This window comes from Lutjanus erythropterus, chromosome 9, assembly GCF_056507025.1.
Source record: "Lutjanus erythropterus isolate fLutEry1 chromosome 9, fLutEry1.hap2, whole genome shotgun sequence".
Taxonomy (NCBI): Eukaryota; Metazoa; Chordata; class Actinopteri; order Lutjaniformes; family Lutjanidae; genus Lutjanus; species Lutjanus erythropterus.
Window position 1 is genome coordinate 4,111,334 of NC_139325.1, and position 23,656 is coordinate 4,134,989.

At 39.4% G+C, this 23,656-nt stretch overlaps 1 protein-coding gene across 3 annotated transcripts in view; it reads right to left on the minus strand.

Moving 5' to 3' along the window:
• Positions 1 to 23,656, minus strand: part of cdk14 (cyclin dependent kinase 14) — a 314,716-nt gene that overhangs the window by 123,105 nt on the left and 167,955 nt on the right. For all 3 annotated transcript variants that reach the window (XM_084725970.1, XM_084725971.1, XM_084725972.1), the window contains 2 exons: positions 15,553 to 15,673; positions 4,761 to 4,854 (listed from right to left, as the gene is read on the minus strand). In XM_084725970.1, coding sequence (XP_084582096.1) covers positions 4,761 to 4,854; positions 15,553 to 15,673 — 215 coding nt within the window. The remainder of the gene's footprint in view (positions 1 to 4,760; positions 4,855 to 15,552; positions 15,674 to 23,656) is intronic.

The following is a 23,656-nucleotide window of genomic DNA, read 5'->3' on the forward strand; positions in this document are numbered from 1 at the left end:
GGATGTTGAAAAATCAGTGAATTTTGTCAAAAATGCTGGTGCTGGCTGACAACTTGATTAAAAAAATGCTCGCTGGGAAAGAGTTAAAAGTTGTGCACTTTTTGAGAATTGTTGTGTTAGGAGAAACTTTAAAAACTTCATGATGCTGTCTCTGACTAATTCTGAATTATCTTGACCTTCTTACTTCTTTCTTTGTGCAAAAAAAACATGACGTCCATTTGTCCCAGCATGGTGGCTACCACTGCTGGGCTGCCAGGTAAAATTTGGTCTTTGCAAACGCACGTTTATTTGCTTATGTGGGGAAATAAGATCAGATCACAAGTGGTAGCTTGAGACACGCTGAGACATATTGTAATGCCAGGTGTGAACTGACAGAGCTGTTTGCTTGTGATTGGCTCACCCAAGACACATGTTAACACCAGACTTTGTGTAACCTAAGAGACTCTTTGTGTAGAACTAATTAAATTTTGCGTTTATGTGTTGCTTTCAGTTAAGAGGGTCTAGGTTTAACAATTCTACCTTCTCTGACGAGTCATTTTGAATTATTACAGGATGACTCTGTATGTTCTGTCCAAACTGCAAAGCCTCTACAGGGAGGCAGTGTGCAGCTGAGCCTCATTGTCAGTCTGGCCGGCAGCCATCCCTCTGTTGGGCCTCTCTCGTCCTATCATGGAGTGTCTTTGTGACTGAGAGGGGAGCTGGGATCACTGAGAGCTGCAGCCTCTTACAGATGTGCGCCAGGAAGCCCCACTTTTCCCTTCCGGCATAAAAGACAATCAATAAGAAGAATTTTCTGCATCTCACTCTCCGTCTGCTTTGAGAGAGATCCCACCCCCCCTGAGCCTGCGGGTCTTCCTCCACCTCTCCTCATCCCTTCATCCAAAATCCATCCATTCTCAGATGCGTATCTTTAGCCTTCAGCCCAGAGGCCAAACAGCAGTGAACATGCTTTGTCTCTGACTTCTTCCCTGGTCGAATCCTTTCATACTCTCATCTCTGTAATTTTCTACATTAATTATTCAGGCCCTTCCAGCCTATGAATATAAATCCATTATGTCTGCCCTGCTACACTTGGCTTCAATTAAGAGATTGAGGATGAAATTATATGGGGGTATAGCAGATCAGCCGATTAAAGGATTCATGAGAGCTCACTTCACCTTCAAATATTTATACCACCCTACAATCCAATGCAGAGACACATACATATATGTAATTACTCAATACCCACTGTACTATTGTGCAGCTGCACAAGGAAGAGCCTCCAGAACTGTTCCAGCCTCGTTCCTGTGGGATCGGTCCATGTTGACTCAATGAAAAGAGTTCCTACTGATACTACGCTCTTCCATTTCATTTAAAGGCACTCTGTGACGTGACTGAGATATTCCCAGAGGTGAGAAGTAACTAAGTACAAATACTGTGTTACTGTGCTTAAGTAGGTTTTTCAGGTGTCTGTACTGTACTTGAATATTTATTCTTCTGACAATTTTTGCTTTTATTCCCCACAAATGTTTGTACTCTCTACTCCTTACATTATAAAATCAGGCTCATTACTTTAGTTTTAATGCATTTAAATATTGATTATTTCCATTTTGCATCATTGTGCGCCACCGTTCCAACACCAAGAATGATTTCAGCCTGAATGGATGGAACAATAACACACAGAAAAGATGATTTACTGGTTCATCCATCAGTGCACACCACACATGGCAGACGCAATAAGATAATAATGATGGAAAAGAGTTTTTAAAAAAAGACATAACAAGCTGGAAAAAAACAGTAACAGGATGAAAAACAATGAAAAATACATTACCAGACGAAAAAAGACATAATAAGAGCAAAGTAGCAAGATGAAAAATGATGTTGAAGACATAACAGACAAAAAGGACATAACCAGATGAAAAGGACATAACAGGACAAAAAATGATGTAAAAGACATAACAAGACCAAATGACAGTAAAAGATGAAAAAGACGCAACAAGAAGAAAAATGACGGTAAAGACATAGCAAACAAAAAAGACATAACGAAACGAAAAACTCTGTAAAAGATGTAATAAGACAAAAAATACCTAACAAGATGAAAAATGACAGTAAAGACAGAGAAAAAAAAACAGACATAACAAGGCGAAAAACTGCGTAACAGAAGTAAGAAGAAAAAAGATGTAACAAGACCGGAAAAAGACATAACAAGACAAAAACAGACAAAAAAGACGCAATGAGAGGAAAATGATGTTTAAGATATAAACTAAAAGGACATAATCAAATGAAAAAGACATGACAGAACAAAACATGAAGTAGAAGAAAAAAGACGAGAAAAAGACATAACAAGATGAAAAATAATGCAAAAGACATGACAAGATAAAAAAAAAGAGGACGACAAAAGACAAGGCATAAAAGATGTATCAAGACAAAAAAACACAAAACAAGAAAGATGAAAAAGTAATAACATTAAAAACTACGAAAAAGACGTAACAAAATGAAGACAATGAACCAAGAAGACACAGACAATGACAAGGACAAACAGACAAGACAGGGAGGCTGGACTGGAGAAAGAGTCAGTAGAAATGTCCTTCAGAGGGCAACTTTTTATTATTATACTTTAAGAACATTTCAGCCTGTACTTTTAAAAACTTTTTTCTACTTTTTTTTTTCTTTACACACATATCTGTACTTTTACTTGGGTACAGAGTGTGTGTACTTTTGCCACCTCTGGGACCATTGTGAGACAATAGGTGCTTTGTGATGTGGTGTGGTGTCCTGCTGGAGGCCGTCCAGTCTGAGACAGACCGCGGCCACAGATGGATACACCTGGTCAGCGGCGGTGCTACTGTACGCTGTGGCATTCAAATGAGACGTGTGTGTAGAAAACACACATCATTAGACCATCAGCCTGTAGCTTTGTTACAAAGCAGGATGGAGGCAATGATTCATGCTGTTAATGCCACATTCTGACCCGCCATTAGCTTTTGGCAACAGAAACCAAGAAGCAGGTAACATTTGTCTGTCTCACAGAAAGATGTTTCATTTCATATCTCCGCACAGAAACAAGCGAAGGCGCCTCCGATTTCATTTGGTCAGCTGAAACATCACACAAAGATGAGCGCAGGATAACAACACGGCAAAGTTTTACAAAGCGAGTCTTGTCTTGAAATGATGTAACTGCAAACCTAACCGTAATGGAAACAGGGAGAAGAGAGGATGGTGATGGAAAAAAGGAGCGCGGACGTGCTCTCTGTTTCTTCATCCTTGTTTCTACTTGCCCCTGCGAGGCTCTCAGCTCTGGTGATGGATGTTAGTCTTCTTCTGAACCAGATCAGAAGCTGGCATCGCCTCCTCTGCTGCTGTCCAGAGTGATCAACACTTCAGCTGACAGCGCTGTCAGCAGCTGCAGGAGAGACGCTCTACTCTGCATCAGGATTTTATTACTGAATTATAATGAGGATGTAAACTTTTGATTTCTTTGGACATACAGAAATGAGATGTTTTAACATTAATTATGATCATATCAAATGCCAAGGAGGTGAACTGTAGGTGCATTATCCCACAGAGTAACCAGGCAGAAAGAGACTGAAATGGATAACTAAAAACTCCCAGCACAAAGAGGCGCACATTGCTTGTTTTCAACTGATGCAGTTGTCATCTTCATGCCCAAGGTGCATGTATTGTTGGTAGCAAATTAACTTGCCCCCTCTTTGCACCCATAGGTCTTGACATGAGGTCTGAGTCAGGCGCTTTCTTGGCGGTTGCATCATTTACCAGCAAAAACCTGGTTTAAAGACAGTGGTGCATATTTTCTTGTTATTGAAAGGGCACATTATTTGGATAATAAGATGCACCTACAAGTTCACATTTGCACATATTCAGTCAAATGGAGATGTTGATTGGACAGAGGATTAAGAGACAGGAAGGCAGAGGGTTGACCAACGAAGGATTACATATCTGTCCCTCAGTGAAGACAAATGTCGCTGTAAACCTCACTTGTCCCGCTATGTTATAACAGACATCTGTAATCCCCTGTCAGATAACTTTTAGTGCCAGCTGTCAAAGTCACTGCTGCGCTGCGTTTCCTTGCGAGTGGTTCCTTCCACTGTCCTCTGAGTTCTAGCCGATCCTTTTCCTCAGCCTTGTTTGCTTCTACAAATTATCAAATGCAAGGTTTAAATAGCAATGCCCCAGAGCAGGAGCTGGCACTCTGATTCACCGTGTAGATTGAAGAGACTAGATACAAGCTTCTGTGCCTTAGTTTGCATCAAGATTATGCAGAATTTAGCCAGCAAAAGTGGAGTTGGACACACCCCAAACGCACGTGCGCCATGCACACTATCATGCACTATAGATCGTTTAAACAGGTCCCATTAAGTTTGTGTTAGAACCACGTACATGATGTGCATGAGTTTGTCCTCCCACAGTGAAACTAAAGACATACTGCTCCTGTATCACACATTGGAGGAAGTGATTATGATTTTTTTTAAGGCAAAACATTTTTATTTTACACTCTGCATTAGGGCTGTGTATTGAATCTCAATACTTCTTAGACTATTCATAATACTACAAGTCAGGTCTCTCAGGTATTTACACCTGTATCAATAATCAGTCTTATTCCTGCTGCTACTGGACTGAAAGAAAAGCAGATCCAGCGGCGGTGATGGAAGCAGCAGGGTTGGGGGTTTTCTACAGTAGCTGCCATCAGAATGCATCCTCATACACACACACACACACACACACACAGTGCGCACACAGACGCCGCTGCCTCAGTGACTCACCAGGAATATCCTCTCCAGCTGATCCTGGATGTCCTTCATCCCAGGAAAGGCAGCCACTCCTTGGATCATCTCGATGAAAATGCAGCCCACTCCCCTGGAAGAGACAACAACACATGATGAGACCTCATATTCAATACTGCTATTTACAGCACTATATTTTGTATTATTTTATATTATATTCACGTTTCTGTACATAATTCTTACATTTTCTTGTATTTTTCTCTCTATATTGCTGTTTTTATATTCATATATTGTTGTAATGTATTGCAGAATAGGGCACATATCTTTCAAACTTCTTATAACAACAATAATAATGAACTTCAAAATAAAACTTTCATAGAAGAAATGCAGCCCACAGTGCTTCCCAGCAAAGAAATTACATGCACCAAGAGCTTCTCATAAAAACGCACATAAAAACAGGAATATGATTCCATAATTAATGTAAAATAAAATAAAAAATAAAACTAAAGATAAGATGAGAAAATAGCATGCAGAATGCATCTTCATGTAGATAAAACTCATGTGATAATACCAGTAACAGTAAGATAAAAATAAGAAGAAAAAAGAATGCATAACTTAATAACAAGATGGAAAATCAAACCCAGTGAGATAATAATAAAATTTAAAAAGCATACAGAATAGGTAGAGTCAAGGAAAATGCAATGCAGTGCTCTATACTATATATTTTTTATAATTCTTGTTTTCTGACCGTTGTTTTTTTTTTCAAATCTAAATGATTTATATTATTCTTCTTTATATTTTACTTGATCTCTTCTAGCTGTACTTTTTGAGCTGATGTAACGTGTGGATTTCATATTCAGAATCATATTCTATCTTCCCCTCAGGGATGAATAAAACTCTGATCATGTACAGATTTACTGCCAAAGGTAATATTACCATCATCACAGTAACAACTGACACTGAACGATTTCTGTTCTTTGTATACATCTAAATCCAGTTTGTACAACACTTAGTGTTTAATCACCTCAACAAGCCTCAAAGTGAAAGTAATTGTGAAAAGGTATTGATTGATTTTCCTTCCTCGAGGCTGTTGAACTGTAAATGTGGGGTGAAATCAGTAAATCGGTGGATGGGTGCAACCTGTGAGGAGCTGTTACTCCACAACTATCAGGTCCAGTAAAGAGGGAGAAAGAAGGAGGTACGTGTGTGTGCATGTGTGTGTGTGTGCAAACTGTTGCCAGCGCTCATTTGTCAAAGGGCTATTGTTGCCTGACAGTTTCACTTTCTGCCTCAGTGCACACTCCCTCTATAAGCCCAAACACCAGCAATGTAAGAGGAGGAGGAGGGGGGGGGGGGGGGACTGCAAGAAATTCATCCCTCAGAATTTCTATATTCCTTCCATTTTCACATTCCTGAGGCCTGCTGTGAATGAAATCCCGTATCATGTGGGGATCCATCCATCTCTGTGACACAGCTGGAACCTCGGCATGCAGGATTTCCACTGGAGCGAGCAGGACAGCTCTGTTAGCTGTGAGTGTGGTCAGAGGTCAGCTTCAAAACAATACCATTTCCATCTACAGGGTCATACCTCTCTATCAGTCTGCTGTCAGGCCTGTCGTGTGGTTTATATCTGGTGCTGGATGATGATGTGACTTTGTGACAATACCAAACAGAGGAGGTGGGTCAACTCAATTTAAACCGGCATTTTTCTACCTGATATGAAAACGCGAGGGCAGCGGAAAAACCTTTTAACACAACATTTACACCATTCTTTCACAAAATTAGCATGCATATGCAAGTTTTCAAGATGTTGGTGATAGGGCTGTACAATTAATCACAATATTAAGAAATCGCAATGTGGCAAAGTGCCATATCTTAATCACAGAAGCAAAACCAAAAGGAAGAATGTGTGAGAAAACAGCATTATAATGAAGTACTGTACTGCTGCAGAGATGACCTGGACGACAAATCTTGTTCTCCAGATGAAAAAAAAAAACAGTTTCTTCGATACAGACCCCAGCGAATGTCACAAAATCACAATATTAATAGCTTTTTTTGGTACTTATTTTTGGGGCTTTTGCCTTCATTTGGAGAGGGACAGCTGAAGATGTGATGGGGGGGAATGACATGCAGCAAATGGGCTGCAGGCAGGAATCGACCTTGCGGCTCCTTTCTTTAAGTAAAAATGAAAACTGTGATGCAAAAACGATCTGTATTGCAATTGAAATTTCAGTCAAAATAATCACAATATGACTTTTTACCATATCACAGAGTCCTGTCCTGTATCTGTAACATTATAACTAATATACAGTATAACAGTTTACTGAGTGAACTCATTCTGGCTGAACTTTGAATATTATTCATTTAATTTCTGTTCATGTGATAGCCACTTCATCTGAAATATTATTACCAATGCACAGTTGCTGATTATGCATATAGAATTAGCATGTTTTTTCTTGTTGCTACATTTTGGATGTATTGTGTTATTAATTGTGGTTGTCTTTCACATTTGCATGTCATACACATTTTTGTCATTGTGGTCAGCTGGATTAGGCTTATAGCTATTTTGTTGAATATTCTTTGTCCAAATTCAATGAAAAACTATGAATCAGTAGCTCTACCTGCAGGGTTCACACTGCCCTCTGGTCATGCAGTGTGTTATTGTTACTGCACAGTTCACACTCAGTGTGTGTGAGTGTGACTCTCTTTTCTTTATACATAGAAACCATGAATCAATACAATCAATGAAAAACTACAGACTATTTCCTTAGCACTCCACATAGTATTAGTCAAGCCTGGGGCTGAACAATTCATAATATTTGCAATAAAATCGCAATATGGCCAAGTGCAAATCCAGAATCAAATCGCAATGAAATCGCAAGGAAAACTATATGAGAAAACAGCATTATAATGAGGTTCTGTAGAGCTGCAGAGATGAGCTGGACTAAAAATCTTGTTCTCCAGTTAAAAGAAAACATACACACCAATAAATATCACATCATTACAATTTTTTTTAATTTTATTTTTCAGTGGACATAAAAATTGTAATGCAATTATATTGCTAAATGCATCTTAAAACTGTCAAGCATTTCACACAATATAACTTGATTTTCTGCAGAAAGAAAATACCTCGACAATTTTAGGCAGAGGGTATTAATATTATAGCCGATCAGTGTATGTACATAGTGTATATTTATATGCATACAGCAGGCAGTTCAGCCTTTATATTGGGTGGCTGGTCTTCTATTATCTTTGTGTTTGTGGTGCTAGTTAATAAAAATAAATAAAAAAGGCACACTCACTGAAAATGTCTTCAGAATTCTATAAATGCAAATTCCTGAGACACAAAAATCACCCTTTTCACACTGAAGAGAGTGATAATTAAAACACTGTAAAATACTGTAATAAAGTATTATATATTCCTGATGTAAATGTCCTCTTTCTAATTCTGTTGTCACTGCTCAGTGCTGGCTCAGACTGCACTGAGAGTGTGTTGACAGTATAATGTTTTATCACTGCTGTTATTGTAATTACACAGTGTTAGGGATACTGTGACTGTTCGGTAAATCAGTTCGTCACCGGGGCCAGCTGTGCTCCTCGAGTTTTAGCACACAGTAAATTAGCGTCAGTAAATACAGGCCTGTTTGCTCACAGACAGTTAATGAACCCTTGTGATGGCAGCGGACCTCGCTGAGAGGAAAGCCTCCGCCGCGGCGCACGACAAATGCAGCGGTGGGATTCGCACCACAAAACACATGTGTGGGAGTGATAAATAAAAAAACCCAAAAAGATTCCACCAACATCAAACCCATCATTTAGCCAGTTTTCTCCACAGAAAAGTAGAAACATTAAAAAGAAGTTCAAGTTATTGTTAGAGAATCAGTCTGAGAATATGATTTATTGTCTGTATTCTTTTACTGACTACTTTAAACTGGTCATTTCTGATAGTTGGATTATCTCAAGCAAAAAATTTCGACTTTTTAAAAACTTTTTTTTCGACTTTTTCACCATTTTAGGACCAAATAACTAGTCAGTTAGTTGAAAAAATAATCGACAATGAAAATAATTGTTAATTGCAGCCCTAGGATTATCTTTGGACCAATGGACAAATATCACAGATGGATAACAGTCACTGACCACTGAGAGCTTCCTCAGTGCAGCTAGCCGGCTAACTTTGTTTCAAGCTTCAGTAGCTGAACACTGATGGACATGTGGCATGGAACACTTAAAGAGATAGTTCACCCAAAAATGCAAATTCAGTCATTATCTGCTCACCCTCATGCCAATTGAAGGTCAGGTTTAGTTTTTTAGTCCACAAAAAACACAGGAGTTTCACAGGATAACAGTGCTGCAGAATCTCCCAAACAATGTACAGTTAGTGACTGGTGACCAGTTTTCAAACACAAAAAAATAACTGGAAGAAAACATAACACACCTCCATACTGCTTGTCTGGTGTAATCCAAGTCTCCCAGCATTTTTTGGGTGGCCATGTTTTTCTGTTTGAAAATTGGTCACCATTCACTTCCATTGTTTGGAAGATTCTACATCACTGTTTTCCTGTGAAACTCCAGCAGTATTATTTTTATTTTTGGGTGAACTATCCCTTGAAGCATGTTGGCTTTTCTGCTATAAGACAGCCTTCCTGATACAGAAGTACCCACAGTAAAGGATATTGTTACTGTGGACATCATCATATGCCAAGTTCAACTGACATCTATTCACAGGAACATATAGAAGACCTAGATGATGTAGTGGATAGAGACATGCTAGTTTCTTTACAAAATATTGTAGAATTCATATGTTTGTTTGTTTTTTTGTTTGTTTGTTTTTTAGCGTACTCAGAATGTAAGACTGTGTGCTTAGAAAAGAGGCATTGTGTGTATCCAAAGCCTGATTTAGCATATTCCTCTGTCACTGAGCTCTACTGCCAGAAATCCTCATTTCTGTTTGAGTAAAAACTACAGTGAACTGCTGTTATATATTTATGATCCATTTTTAAAGATTTACATTTGCAGTATGAACCAGTGAGTCTGGAGTTCAGTAGTGGTGAAGTCAGAAGGTATTGAGAGACAGACTAACACACTGCTGGATTTGTTGACAATGATAAAAATATAGAGTTACACCAGCTGTGCCATTTAAGTTAGAGATGTTCTGTGGTGCGGGCTGCCATAACTGAAGCTGTACATTAATCTGTGCATGATCACACTTGAGTGATTTCAGCGTCAGCTCTGACTGACAGACGTGTGTGAGAGCTGCAGCTGGCTGATGTGCTCAGGAAGGTAAAAATAGAGCAGTTCCTCGCCTGTCTTCCATCACATCCTCACAGACGGCAGCCTGTAACCTGCAGGCTGCTGTGATGGATGCTCCTCATGGCAGGAAGACAGATCTGCTCAACCTTTTGGTCCTGCAAGAGATGCCTTTTCATGGAAGGCTGCTCCCTAAGTGACCTGTGTGTGTGTGTGTCGCAGGGTGACTCTCAGAGGAATGGAACACCACCCTGTGGATTTGCCACCTGCAAATACCCTTGAAGCAGACACACTATCCCTCAGACTCCAAGACCCCCAAAGCCCTCAACTGTTCTTTAATTGGATGCTGGAAAATGCAGCTGGGGTTCATGGGACGTCCCTGCTGACTGTCCGCCCAGACAGAAGTCAATGGGTCACTAAGGCCTGACTGAGAGTTCAACACCAGAACTGTTGGAGGGAAGTTTCAGAAGTATGGGACACTACCTGGACAACAGAATAGAAGGGAAAATGGAACTTAATTTAAAATCTTATCTTATGATGAAAAGACCAGTAGATCAATCAGATAAAGCTTCATATATTTCAGTATCTTTGAATCAGAGTCAAATTTGGAAAGATTGTTTTTAGTTGTCAACATTAAATTGTACGCCTGGAGTCTGCAACCTTCACTCTCAAAAGAGCCAAAAAAAAAGAAAGAAAAATCTGTCTGGAGGTACAATTATTTCTTTATTTTCCTTTTAGACTTTTATTTTGGATTTGGTATCCATAGCTACAGTAGGGAGATTCAAGACCAGCCAAGGGCTAAAATTTAGAGGAACAGGCGTCAAGCCATAGATATAGGTTATGATGCACAACACACATTTTAGTTGATGGTCATGTTAGACCTTAAATTCTTAAGTCTTATGGTCATGAATCTTAAGACCTAAGAATTTATGGTCTAACATTGTCATGGTTTGAGTTTTCTTGGTTATTTCCTGTTTTATTTTGTAGTTCTGGTCTTCCCTCGTGTTCTGTCTTTACTTCCTGTCTTTGTCCTTTTCCTGCTCTTTTTGATTGCCATGTGTTTCACCTGTCCTGTCCACCTGTGTCTTATTAGTTCTTTGTCTATTTAGTCCCTGTGTTTCTCTGTGTCTTCGTTGTTGCCCATGCGTGTCATCCTGCCATCTCCTGTTTTGCCTTCCTGTGTTGGACCTTGTATCATTTTTCCTGGACCGTTTTTGAGTTTTGCCCTCTTGTGGATTCTTTTGTTTCTCTCTGGATTTGACCCTCCTGTGTTTTCGTAGGCCTTTGTTCCTTTGTTCACTTTATTTAATACATTTGAACTGGTCTTTGTGATTTTTTTAGTACATGTGTCTCTATCAAAAGACTTATTTTTTAAGATATACGTTTTCATTTATCATCATTGTAGGTATAAAGTGATTCTTACATTCAGTTTTAAAAATGTGTAAATTGAGTAGGAGCACTTCTCAGACTGAATGCCTTTGTTTGAGGTTTTCTTTGATTTCCATATAATACAAGGAGCAACTGAGCCTCATGTGGCTCTGGAGCCACACGTTGCAGACCCCTGTTGTAAGTGGAAGATAACTGCAGACTAATCTTCTTTAGTGTAAGCACCATTTATCACCGGCAAGTTTTATTTCATGGTTAAATTGTATAACATGTTGAGCACAGTGAGAGAATATTTAAATACAAGGTCTGGAAATATTGTTAAATATTTTAAAATACATTATGTCTGTGTATTTTGACCATCCCGTGCAGTTTCTGATGACCTGTAACAAATGAACAGGAAGTGGAATTTTATTGTCAAAGTTTCTGTTGAGTGAAAAAACAAGTGAATGGCAGAGCAACATGCTGGAGTTGCCATCAAACTGACTCAACATGTAAATCAGTCTCATGTCATCCATAGAGTGTGGTTATATGCAGAAGTAAGTTGAAATTAAAAAGTTAAGAAATATGCAGACTGAAGATAGCCAGTACATTAAATAAAATGTCAAATCTGCATCCTTCTGTTTGTTTTGTTGTCATGTAGTCTTTGTGATTTATTACAGTTTGTATTTTTGGTGTTCCTGTGTCTTTGCTAATTTGGTGCATGAGTGCTACACATTAGGCCAATTTCAAACATCAATAATGCAATAATCTTAAAACAGATAAAGTGGAGCCCAAGATTCTTACACGCGTCTCAAGACAGATGCAGCCAATGAAGTGCTGAGCAGCTCTACAATATGTGATCCACAAACTAAAAGCATGTACCAGAAATGGAAAAGAACAGGCCTGATTTAAAAACAAAAAAAGAAATATATAAACCCCATATATTGGTCTAAATTTTGAAGCTCCATGCTGCCATTCTGTGCAGGCTTCACCATTAAAGCAGAAGCTGTGAACATCAGCTAGATCACACAGGTTTCACTAAGCTGTGCAGAACACAGAACATCGGATTTATTCTGAAAACTAGGTCTGATTAATCAGTTTAATATCAAATCAGAGTTTGAATGGGCCTAATTTTCATCATTTTCATTACATTATTAATGTCTGAATAATTTGGAAGAGCTGAAAATTCCAGTTGGCTGATCTGACAGCTGCACTCAGCTGTGGATGATTAACATAATTCTGTGTGCTGGCCAAAATTCTGCTGTTCAGTATATTTGCAGTCTGCATACCAATATCTGCGCTTTTTATGATGAGCCAAAGAGGGTTTCTTTGATAAGGAAGCACCACTATGAATCATTTCAATAATTGGACAGGTGGAAAATGGACTTTGTGGTTTTGCTTTTCAAAGGTCTCTGTAATCAATAAAACAATCTCACTATTCAGTTCTTGTCATTTCCTGACCAGAAGTGCTGGTCTGCAGCTAATTTAGTAGTGAATGAGCTCTAAAATGGTAAAAAAAAAAGTCATTAGAATTTCCAAATTGAAGCATAAAGCATTATTATACACATCATACAATACAGGCTGCATGTTTTATTAGTTGTCGCCTCGTCCACCTATCCTGCAGGATTTGATGCTGTGAAATCAGCCTGTCCTGTCACTTTGTGACGCTAATGTTAGCTAAAGCAACTACAGTGAGAGAGATGTTGGCGATCAGCAGTATCATTAGGGGTAATACTGATATAAAAACTGTTATCAGCAAATATAACACCTCTTTTTAATGTATTTAGCATCAATGCTGAGTACTGCATACACCTCGAATGTGACATCTAGGGCTGTCACCTTTAATATGGAAAAATAAGAGACACCTAGCCAGTGGACCCATGCCTGAGAGACACAAACCAAGCAGGGAATCTGGAGATAATCATGAGATTTTGAGTATCAAACACTTGTATTCTGCTGAATTTTTATGCACCAGTGTTGCCTATTATGCATCAATTTCAAAGTCCTCTGCTACTCTTAACATGTATATAAAGTAAATAAAGAGTTAATAAGAGTAAAGCACAGCTGCACCAATTATATTTAGGATTCAAAATGAATTCAAATGATTGACAAATCATAATAATAACTTCAATCTGCGTCCTCGGCCCTTGTGCTGCTTGGACGTGGTGCCCCCTGCTGAGCGTTCGCTTCAGGTCAGACAGCAGAAGAAAATGCTCATTCTCACTGACAGGACCGGTCCACTCATGGTCCATCAGTGAGATCTGTGAATCAGCGGACTTGACCTGGAGGTATTTGCTCACATTAAAAAAAGCAAAAAAAACAAAAACAAAAAAACAGCACAAACTCCATAACCAGGGCAATGATAACATTGTGATGCATTGGCTGGCATTGTCTTCCCCAAATTCTGATTTAAAACTTGTGCCAGTTTTGCTCACCAGCCACAAAAACAATGGTTATCTACTGAGTGGCTAATAAAATATGAACATTGCTAGCCATTTAGCTAGTAGACAAAAAATATTTTTGCACCCTGCTTGTAGAACCCCTCTAGTTTTATTGTGCTGTTTCTCATTCCAAGAATGTGAAAACACAGTGTAACATTATGCATTAGAGTAGGATGTGCACGAAAATATAGAACAAATCATGTCCCGTGTTATTCAGTAAAGAACAGCTTCAATATGGGATGGGTGGCAATCCCAGATACCTGTGTTCACTTAATTGATATTGTACTGACAGCAACTAAGAACAAGACATTTAACTGGGTTTAACATGCACTGTCTCCTTAAGAGACGTCAGTCTGATGATCCTGAAAAACACATTTTGCACGATTTCATTGCTCAGTACAGCCAGAAGGAAAAAGCATATAGCTGGTCATCTCTACATGCCTCCAATAACTGCCAACATCTGCTGCATTTCAGATCTTTTACCTAATTTTAGCTTGGATGGCATTTTTTATTTGATAAATTCTTGCGTGGAATTACTGGCCACAAAGCTAGTTGTGCTTTATTATATACATAATGCTCTCAGATACAGCCACATAGAATTTCTGTCTCATACAGATCCATAGCAGACCCCTGCCTGATCCTCAGCTATAATGAGACCCCACCACTTTTTATCATTATATCATAAGGTCATGAAATTATTAGGTTGAAACACTGATACAGATATTTGTTTTTAGATAACATAAAAATCAGCCACACACATCTGTGCACTCATGTCTGCAGTGGTACCATGATGCACCAGGACAATGTTTTTACAGGGGGACTCGCAGTGGCTGGAAATAAACTGGGAACTGGATTGCAGCCGGCTGGCAGCCAAAGGGCCTTTGGTTGGGAGGGGAAATTTATGGTGGCTGCAGCTGTATCTGGTTTATCCAGATGCTGATAATACCAACTTGGTTAGTCTTTATCTTGTTTGCTGCTTCTCTCATGTCAATGGAAGCTAATATTGGATTTAATTCTAGATGTTTACACATGTCTATGTTTACATGTCATCATTTTGCATTAAAGGTTTGAAATTATATGTTTGATGGCTATTTAATTGATGTACAGCTTTCACATATTCATTGTATTGTGTTTTCTCAGGTAACTCTACCTCTAGTTCATCAATAAAAACTGCTGAACTGAATGTCGTCTTCAAGGAGTTATCAGCCTTTATACTTATGCAGGGTACACATAGACTGTATCTACAGAAAACTAGCTAAATGTTATTTATTTCTAAAAACAAAACCTAAGCCCTGCTTAAATTAATATCACTCCGGCTGGGGGATAATATGTACATTGTGTGCTCACATGCTATTCAAAGGTTACAAGAGTTCAAACGCATTCTGGTACTCCTTATCTGTAGCAGCTCAATCTCTATGTATGAGAGTGAATGTGATGAATGTGTATGATTCTGCCTCTCCAGCACACTGTCAGAGGAATACAGGAGGTGAAGGGTGACCAAGGAGACAAAATAGAGGAAGAGACTAACAGAGATTTATCCGACAGACAATCTACAGCATACTACAGGGAACACACCCTCAGGTTAAGATGAGCAGATAAGTGGGTTTTAATGTGTTTTTGTCTACTTCTTGATTTATTTTCCCTTAAGAAAAAAAAAAACGAGATCTAGATCTTAATAGAACTACTTGAATAAATCCAGGAGACATTACATAAAGAGTGCATGATGGGAGTAATGGGTGGGGGGGTGTTGTTTGAGGTCAGGGGTTAGGAGTACCCACCACATGTCCAGGCAGGTGGAGTAGTCTGTGGATCCCAGCAGGACATCTGGAGGCCGGTACCACAGGGTCACCACCTCGTTGGAGTAGGTATGGCTGGGGACTGACTTGGCCCTGGCCAGACCTGAGGGGGGAAACACAACAACACCGTCTCAGAAAGCATTATCATTGAATGACCTTCACAAGGGCTCCGAAACAAAGCAGTGAAGCAGCCAGACTCACTGTAGGTTACATACACAACAATGGGTACAATGCAATCAAGATAAAGTGAGATTTTGATGTTAAGTGCAAGAAAATGTAGTCTTTGTAGTAATCTGGTGAACACTTAAAGACACTGTAAAGCAAAAATAAATATATGTAAGCTAAGTATATAAAATTAGGTCTCAGTCTCTGCTCTGAAATGCTGGAGGTGTGTCCACTACAATCTAAAACATGAACACAACATTTCGCAGCTTTATTGGACATGTCCAGACATGTTTGAAACACCAGAGCCAGAGGACGGTGAGAGGATGGTGTTTTTCTTACTTCTGTGCCAGTTTGTTGGAACAGGAGTGAGCTGAAGGGAACTGCTGGGCTCATTTGGACTGAGAAAGTCTGTTAAGGAGTGTGAGGCGGCGTTGTTTGCGTGTCCATTCATGGGACTTATACAGTGTTGGAGTACCGTGGCTCTGGTATGTCACCGAGCCATGTTTCGGATCCACCCATCCGAACATCCACCCAACATCCTGAAGAGATCGTGAACAACAGTCTAACTCACTTCAGTACTAGAGAGTTCTCAGTCTTTTCACGTTTCAGTAACCAATTTCTACAATTATAATGTGCTGAGAAGAAAAATTCCGACAACCCAAAGCAAGCTGACAAGAACACACATCAGTCAGCCCAACACTCTGTAAAACTTTAGACATAAGGCACCACCCATGAGCAAAATGCCAAGTTTATAGGGAGTCCCGATGGGTGTGGTTGGGTGTGTGATCTGTTGCACCTGTAACCACACCTAACAGTGATGTTACACTACACTGACATACCCTGGGGTACACTTCTGCATAACTGCAGCAAGATAAAAAAATTTAACCTCAGGAGAGTTTCAGCTTAACAATGGAAGAAGGAAGCGCTGCATAACTTTGATATCTTATCCGACCACTGCTCTTTAGTGGGGCAGGTGAAAGTACAAATAAAAAAATCCAGGAAGTACCTTTCAACCAACCGCAAAAAACCAACGGCACTTCATCTTCAGGTGACGAGCATATAGGCCAGTGACTCTCAAACTTCTTCTGGGATGCCCACTTTAGAAGCCAAAAAAAGTTCACTTGCCACACCACACAATTTTTTTTTTTTACCAATCATTAACAATAACAGGAGAAACAGCTAAAGAAAAAGGATCTACATTTTCCCACCTAAATAAAGGTAACCAGAATAACAAGCAAAAAGGCTGTTTAAGTTGCTCATTAAAACATTTATTTTTATTCTTATAAGAAGAGAAGAATATGCAAGTTCTTCTTTAAACCTTGTCACCATTGTATCATGAAAGTTTCACATTGAGGATTTTTCTCTCGCAAGCATTGATGTCTGCCTGACAAAGATCTTGGCGGCTGAAACATCGCCTCATTATATTCTTTGAAACTTGCAACTCGCTCTCAACCTTCAATGTGCAAACTGCACTTGGCAGACCTGTCTTTGGTCTGACTTCTGCACATTCAACCGCGGCAAGTCTGAGATTGCCTTTTGAGATGGAAATCATGATGGAAGACCTGTGAGGTTTCAATGAAAAACCGTGCAACCTGAAGATCAGTCAGAGGAACCCCAAGGACCGAATCCCCCGTTTCAATCGCGTGAATAGGACATCATTGGCCGATTTTACATTAGTGCTGTTAATTTATGGTAAACCACAGATAGATACTTCTCTAACTATCGTAAGGCTTTATAAGAACAACAAAAATTGCTGTATTTTCTAAACCCTCTCCGGGGTTTTTATAAGCGCATGAGCACCTCTTGGTTGTGGTCTAACATTTATCTATGCTTTGACACAAACCCAGGTTAGTTAAGTATCCGGTGACAGCACTCCCATGGCAGCTAATAGTAGAGCAGAGTGCAGATGCAGCGAGCTTTAATGAGGCTGATGGCATTACCTCTTTGTCTCTTCCCAAGTGGTCGGAGGGCTTAATTAAGGCATTTAGCTTGGTAAAAAAAGACTTCCTGCCCTGCTGCTAGTCCCCTGTGTGTGGGAGGAAGAAGGGCAGGGGGGGGTAGAATAAATGAGAGGGGGGGGGGGGGCGGTATTTAACATTTCGTTGTGTTGGAACACCCACAGGAGAAAGGACTTTCAGCCGGCATTCATCACGGACGAGCACTGTAATTTCCACGCACTGATCTAACGTGGAAGAGACGCCATCAGCCCGCTCACACTGAGAGGCTATCATTTCCACTGCAGGAGGCCTTGTGCGTGTGTGTGATAAAAGAAAATGCACTAGTAGGAGGATTGTCTGTCTGTGACATGGAGAGGTGTAGTGCAGAGTAAAATGGAACAAAGAATGTCTGGAGGAAGTAACACAGAATTGTTTGTCTGCGCACCACTTATCTTCCTACGTTTCCCAGCATGCCTGTCAACAATACCAAGAAATTATTAGGTGCCACAGGAATGAGTTACAAAACCTGGAAATGAGTTAGCATATTTGCTAGTCTTGAAATAAGTGGGGTTTTTGAATGGGGTTTTGGTTAGATGACTGAAATAAGGTTTGTGTCAACACAAACTTCAGAGATTTTTACATTTTGTATGTCGGTAAATACGCCACTTGTAAATTTTGAAGCTTTTACGTGTCTTAAGAAAAGGTGGTTGCTAACAAGTGGCCAAAGGAGACTACAGAGGTTGTCGGGGGACACCAAACATCATCACGCTGAATACTAGTCACTAAAAGGTTGTCCACTCTGCTGTCTCAATGTCAAACACCACTATGACCTGAAAAAAAAGGAGGTGGGGGGAGGTGGTGTCATTCTTGTGTCAGTTCGTGGGGCTTATATAGTGTTGGGGGACCATGGCTCTGGGGCGTCACCGTGCCATGTTACAGGTACATCCTGAACACAGAAATCAAGACCAGTTTAATGGTCTAACTCCACAATTCAGCACTACATAACACAGTCAAAGATGAACAAAGGTGAGCTCTGAGCTGACAGTCCATCAGAGTCACTCACAGGCCTTTTCCACCAACATGGAATCAGACCCATTCTGGTTCACACACCTAATTTGAACCATGTGCAGCATTTCAACCAAAAATTGATTGATTTGGAGACCAAAAGTTGGCTCCCAACAGGAACCAGAACATAGCAGGTTGTCTTTGGGAACCAAAGCGGGTGTGTCGTACTGAACAGCGCATTGTCCAGTGTGTCAATTTTGATTACAATGGTTCTGCTCAAAACTTGTGAAAATGCAATGAAATCAGAGCTAATTTGGTGGAAAAAAAGCTTTAAGAGATCACAGCCAAAGTGGAAACACATTCCTGCAACTCATTTATTCATTTGAATGGGTTTGTGTTGAAGTGACAGACAGATGGATGTCAGTCTGACTGCACCTTTATACTTCAGTATTATAAGCAGTATTTAACAGATCAATTTGACTGGTGAAGCCTGGCAGAAAGCTCTGCAGATACACATATCTCAGGGCAAAATACCTTCACACTCTGAGCTGCACATGTCTTAGAATAAAACACATCAATAAATCATTGTGAGAGAAGCTGTCAACAATCTGTCAGCATAAGTGCAGGGTTGTAATTATGGGTTTTGTTAATGGTTGTGACACATTCTAACCAGTGTTTTTTAACAATGTGTTTATGTCTTCTTTTACTGAATGAGAATGAATAGCTGCTTAACTGTTAAAATCACCATTATCTTTGATTTTCTTCTTTGCATGCTGTATATTTGTGGTTGAATTCTCAAATGGAACAAAAATCTGCTTTCTTTAAAGCATAAGGTTGGTGTTAATATACATTTTTCTTTTTGTCAGTGAATTCCATGAGGCGCAAAACCAACAATCTGTGCACATCTGAATACTTTCTGAATGTTCTATCCTGTCTGCAGCACTCAGCCCCAAGCCTACAAAGTCTTTTTACATAAATATACAGTATACTCATGCATTTGATGCTTGAGTGAGTATGTGGGGCAGCAGGACAGTGTATGTGAGTCAAAATAAACTACAGTGTGTGTGTCTACAGGGTAAAAATGTAAGAACATGTCCCTCAATGAAACTGTGGCTCTATTGCACAGAGGAATAAGATATGTCAGGCTTTGGATACACACACAATATTTGTTAATGTTGACGATGACAAAGAAACAACTAAAAATACAGAATACTGTGACGTCTTATTCTTAAATTTGTATTCACTCATAACAACACCGTATTTTGAAGGGATTCTAATTTTCACTCTTCAATTCCTGGATTTAATGCAGCAAACTGGTAATAACCTTCCATCAGATAATTACTGCAGGGATTAATATGTTTCAGCTGGTAACAAGTTATTGAACTCAAGACATATCTTGAAGACATTTCCTGTGGTCGTGGAAAAGATGTTACTCTGTTTCTGAAGGAACAAATTATTGACCTGCATCAAGCAAAGAAAACAGCTGAGGAGACTGATAAACCACTAAAACTGGGTTAAGAACTGTCCAGCACATTATTAAAACCTGGAAGGATAGTGGTGAACTTTCATCTTCAAGGAAGAAATGTGGTCGGAAAAAAATCCTGAATGATTGCGATCAGAGATCATTTAAACAAAACAAAAAAAAATAAATAAATAAAACAACAGTAGAACTCACAGCTGTGTTTAATGGTGAAAGTAAGAGTGTTTCCACACACTGTGTGAAGAGAACTCAAGGGATTGGGACTAAACAGCTGTGGAGCCTTAAGAAAACCACTTATCAGTGAGACTGATCAGAAAAAAAAGGCTTCAGATTGCCAGGGAGCATAAAGATTGGACTGTGGAGTGATGGAACAGACTGATGGGTCCAGATTTACTCTGTTCCAGAGTGATGGGAGCATCAGGGTAAGAAGAGAGGTGGATGAAGTGATGCTCCCATCATGCCTAGTGCCTACAGTACAAGCCTGTGGGGGCAGTGTTATGATCTGGTTCCTTCAGTTGCTCAGGTCGAGGTTCAGCAATGTTATGAACGCAAACAATGATGTCAGCTCACTACCTGAATATACTGAATGATCAGGGTTTTACATCAGTGGATTTTTTCCTCCCTGATGACACGAACATATTCCAAGATGAAAATGTCAGAATTCATCAGACTCAGATTGTCAAAGAGTGGTTCAGGGAGCATGAGACATAATTTTCACACATGGATTGTCCACCACAGAGTCCAGACCTTAACTCCATTGAGAGTCTCTGGGATGTGCTGGAGAAGACTTTACACAACGGTTCGACTCTCCCGTCATCAGCACAAGATCTTGGTGAAAAATTAATGCAGCTCTGGACAGAAATAAATATTGTGACATTGCATAAGCTTATTGAAATGATGCCACGGTGAATATGTGCTGAAATCAAAGCTAAAGGCGGTCCAACAAAATATTAGTGTGTGACTTTTTTTTTTTTTTTTGGCCAGGCAGTATACATATATATATTTGGCTACAGAATTATGACTAAATAAGGAATAGGTAGAATAAATAAAGAGCTAATTCAGCTTGTGTAATCAGTAAGGCTTTAATCAGCTGTTCCTCCTCCATCTCCCGCTTTACAAACAACATGTAGACGTCCAGTTTTCCACCCACAGACAGCTTGGAGGAGAACGCTTCAGCTCACTGTGTTCATGCTCCACAACTGTTTATTTGATCATTTCCCACTGTTTAATCACCACTGTAGATGTGAAGAAACAGCATTAGGGTTCCTCGGGAAATAGAGATGGTTTCAAATCCCATTCTGATAGTAAGAAACCAGACGCTTGGATCACCTCGTGCCTGTAGTTTGTGCAGTGTTCTATACGTTCCATGAGCCCTATAAGCCGTAACCTTCCCCCTCGAAACCCCAAGAGTCCCACTACAGAGGAGACTACTACTTCAAAAACCTGACCTATGGCTTCACACACACACACAGACAGTGACACACACGCACACCTTCAGCCACCTTCATCTGTTTTGGTTCACCAGCTGACCTGCTATCTGGTCCAGATAGCTTCTGGGATGAAGGTCAGCGGTGAATTATACATCACTATCTCACGCTCGAGGTGGGCTGGAAACAGGAGGAAGGAAGAATGAAGAGGAGGACTAAAATAGTCCGCGTCCCCCAGGGGAACAGCCCACTGTTCTTTTTGAAGTTCATTTGGATTTTAAAGGCAGTTTGTAGCTCCTGCCTGCTGCTCCTCCTCCTCTCTAACAGGCAGCAGATTGAGAGATGTATTATAACCTGCCAGGAGGCATTTCAAATACTGTAGAATTTATTCCACACAACCAAAATGTCTCGTGAACACATTTTACTCATTTTTTGGCATCATCACTACCAAACACAAAAATGACAAATTGCATTATTTATTGTTAGAGACCCAGGGGAAAATCAGTGTGATCAAACCAGGCTACAGTAACTGTCTTCTCTGCTCTTCATTTGTGTTCTCAATTAACACTAGAAATGCCAGAATTCAGTAACTACTAGAACAACCATAAGTTAATGCATTTATTCTGTTAGTTTATCTTTTTCAAATGAAATAACACCAATATGGATACCATCATGTGTAGTAAACCATATAAACTGTATATATTCACAGCAGTATTGTTCTGTAGGATAATAACCATCAATGATCTGATTCAAATTTTACATTCATCTAGAATTACTCAGAGTGAGAAACACTTACATGTATTTTTATAACATTATAAACGTGTGATTTTAACATTAAAAACAAATTTCCAGCTAGAACCATCACAAAAAATAATCATAACCTATGGGAAAAGGCTGGAAATGAGTACAGAAATAAACACTGCTATTTGTAATAAATAAGGGTACGTTGTTTCAAAGTTTGAGAGCTTTAACACAAAAATTCAGTGAGTTATAAGTGCTAAGACAAAAGTTGTGAAGTTTCGCTGATAGAGACAATGATAGTCGCAAAGCAACCAACTGTGTAAAAAGGAACAATATAACAGAGTGGTCAGTATGATTTCCTATGATGATCACATTTTCTTTGTGATTTGCAAAGATGGAACTAAATCGCACAACTCTGCAACTCACACCAAAAGCGTCTAGATGAATAAGCAGCACTACAGGCCAGAGGAAAAATATGTATTTTTGATTTTGGGGTGAACTGTCCCTGAAAATATGTTAAGTAAAATGGATCTGTTTGTTAATAAAATTACCACGATGGCTATGCTAATTTTTGATAGCATGCCAATGAGAATTCCCATTATATGTTAGCAAGGAGCTAATGCACTAAGCTCTCGTTATTTATATATACAAAAAATGGATTCAGGAATCTTCAGAAGAAGAATCATGATACCTACGAGAATCTTTTTTTTTTCTCTCCTGACTTTTGTTTCCTCTGTTTCCAACGTTTCACTTTTAGCTCATTTATGACCCATCCTCCATCTTCACTGTGTTTTCATGCACAGAGGTAACTGGAAGAAATCAGGTTACTCCAGGAAATCAGATAATACATGTCAGTACATGCACTGCAGTAACCTGGTTACTGTAAACCTGGGATCACATGCAGCTGGTCAATTATCATATTTCTTCCCAACCTTCCTGTGTATTTTTGGACTTAGGCTTTTATTTTTATCCAGCAAATAAAGTGAAAGGTTGAATTACATTAATCAGAGGTATAAAATGTCAATACTGCAGAAGGCGCTGAACCTTTTTTTTCACAACAGCTTCTGGACTTTCTCAAAAGATTTGAGCAGTTTCAACACTTACACCATGAAATCATTGCTTTAGTTTAGGATACACTTAAGTGAAAATGATTTACTGCACCGATCCACAGATTCTTGCAGTATGGATCCATATGTCAATCTGTTTGACCAAAGAATTTCACATTTCATATTTTCATGATATTTAAGAAATCAGGATCAGACAGAATATATACAGTAGGCAGTCCCTCCACGATTTCACAGCCGTTTTTGGGGACTGTTGCGGCCTGATTT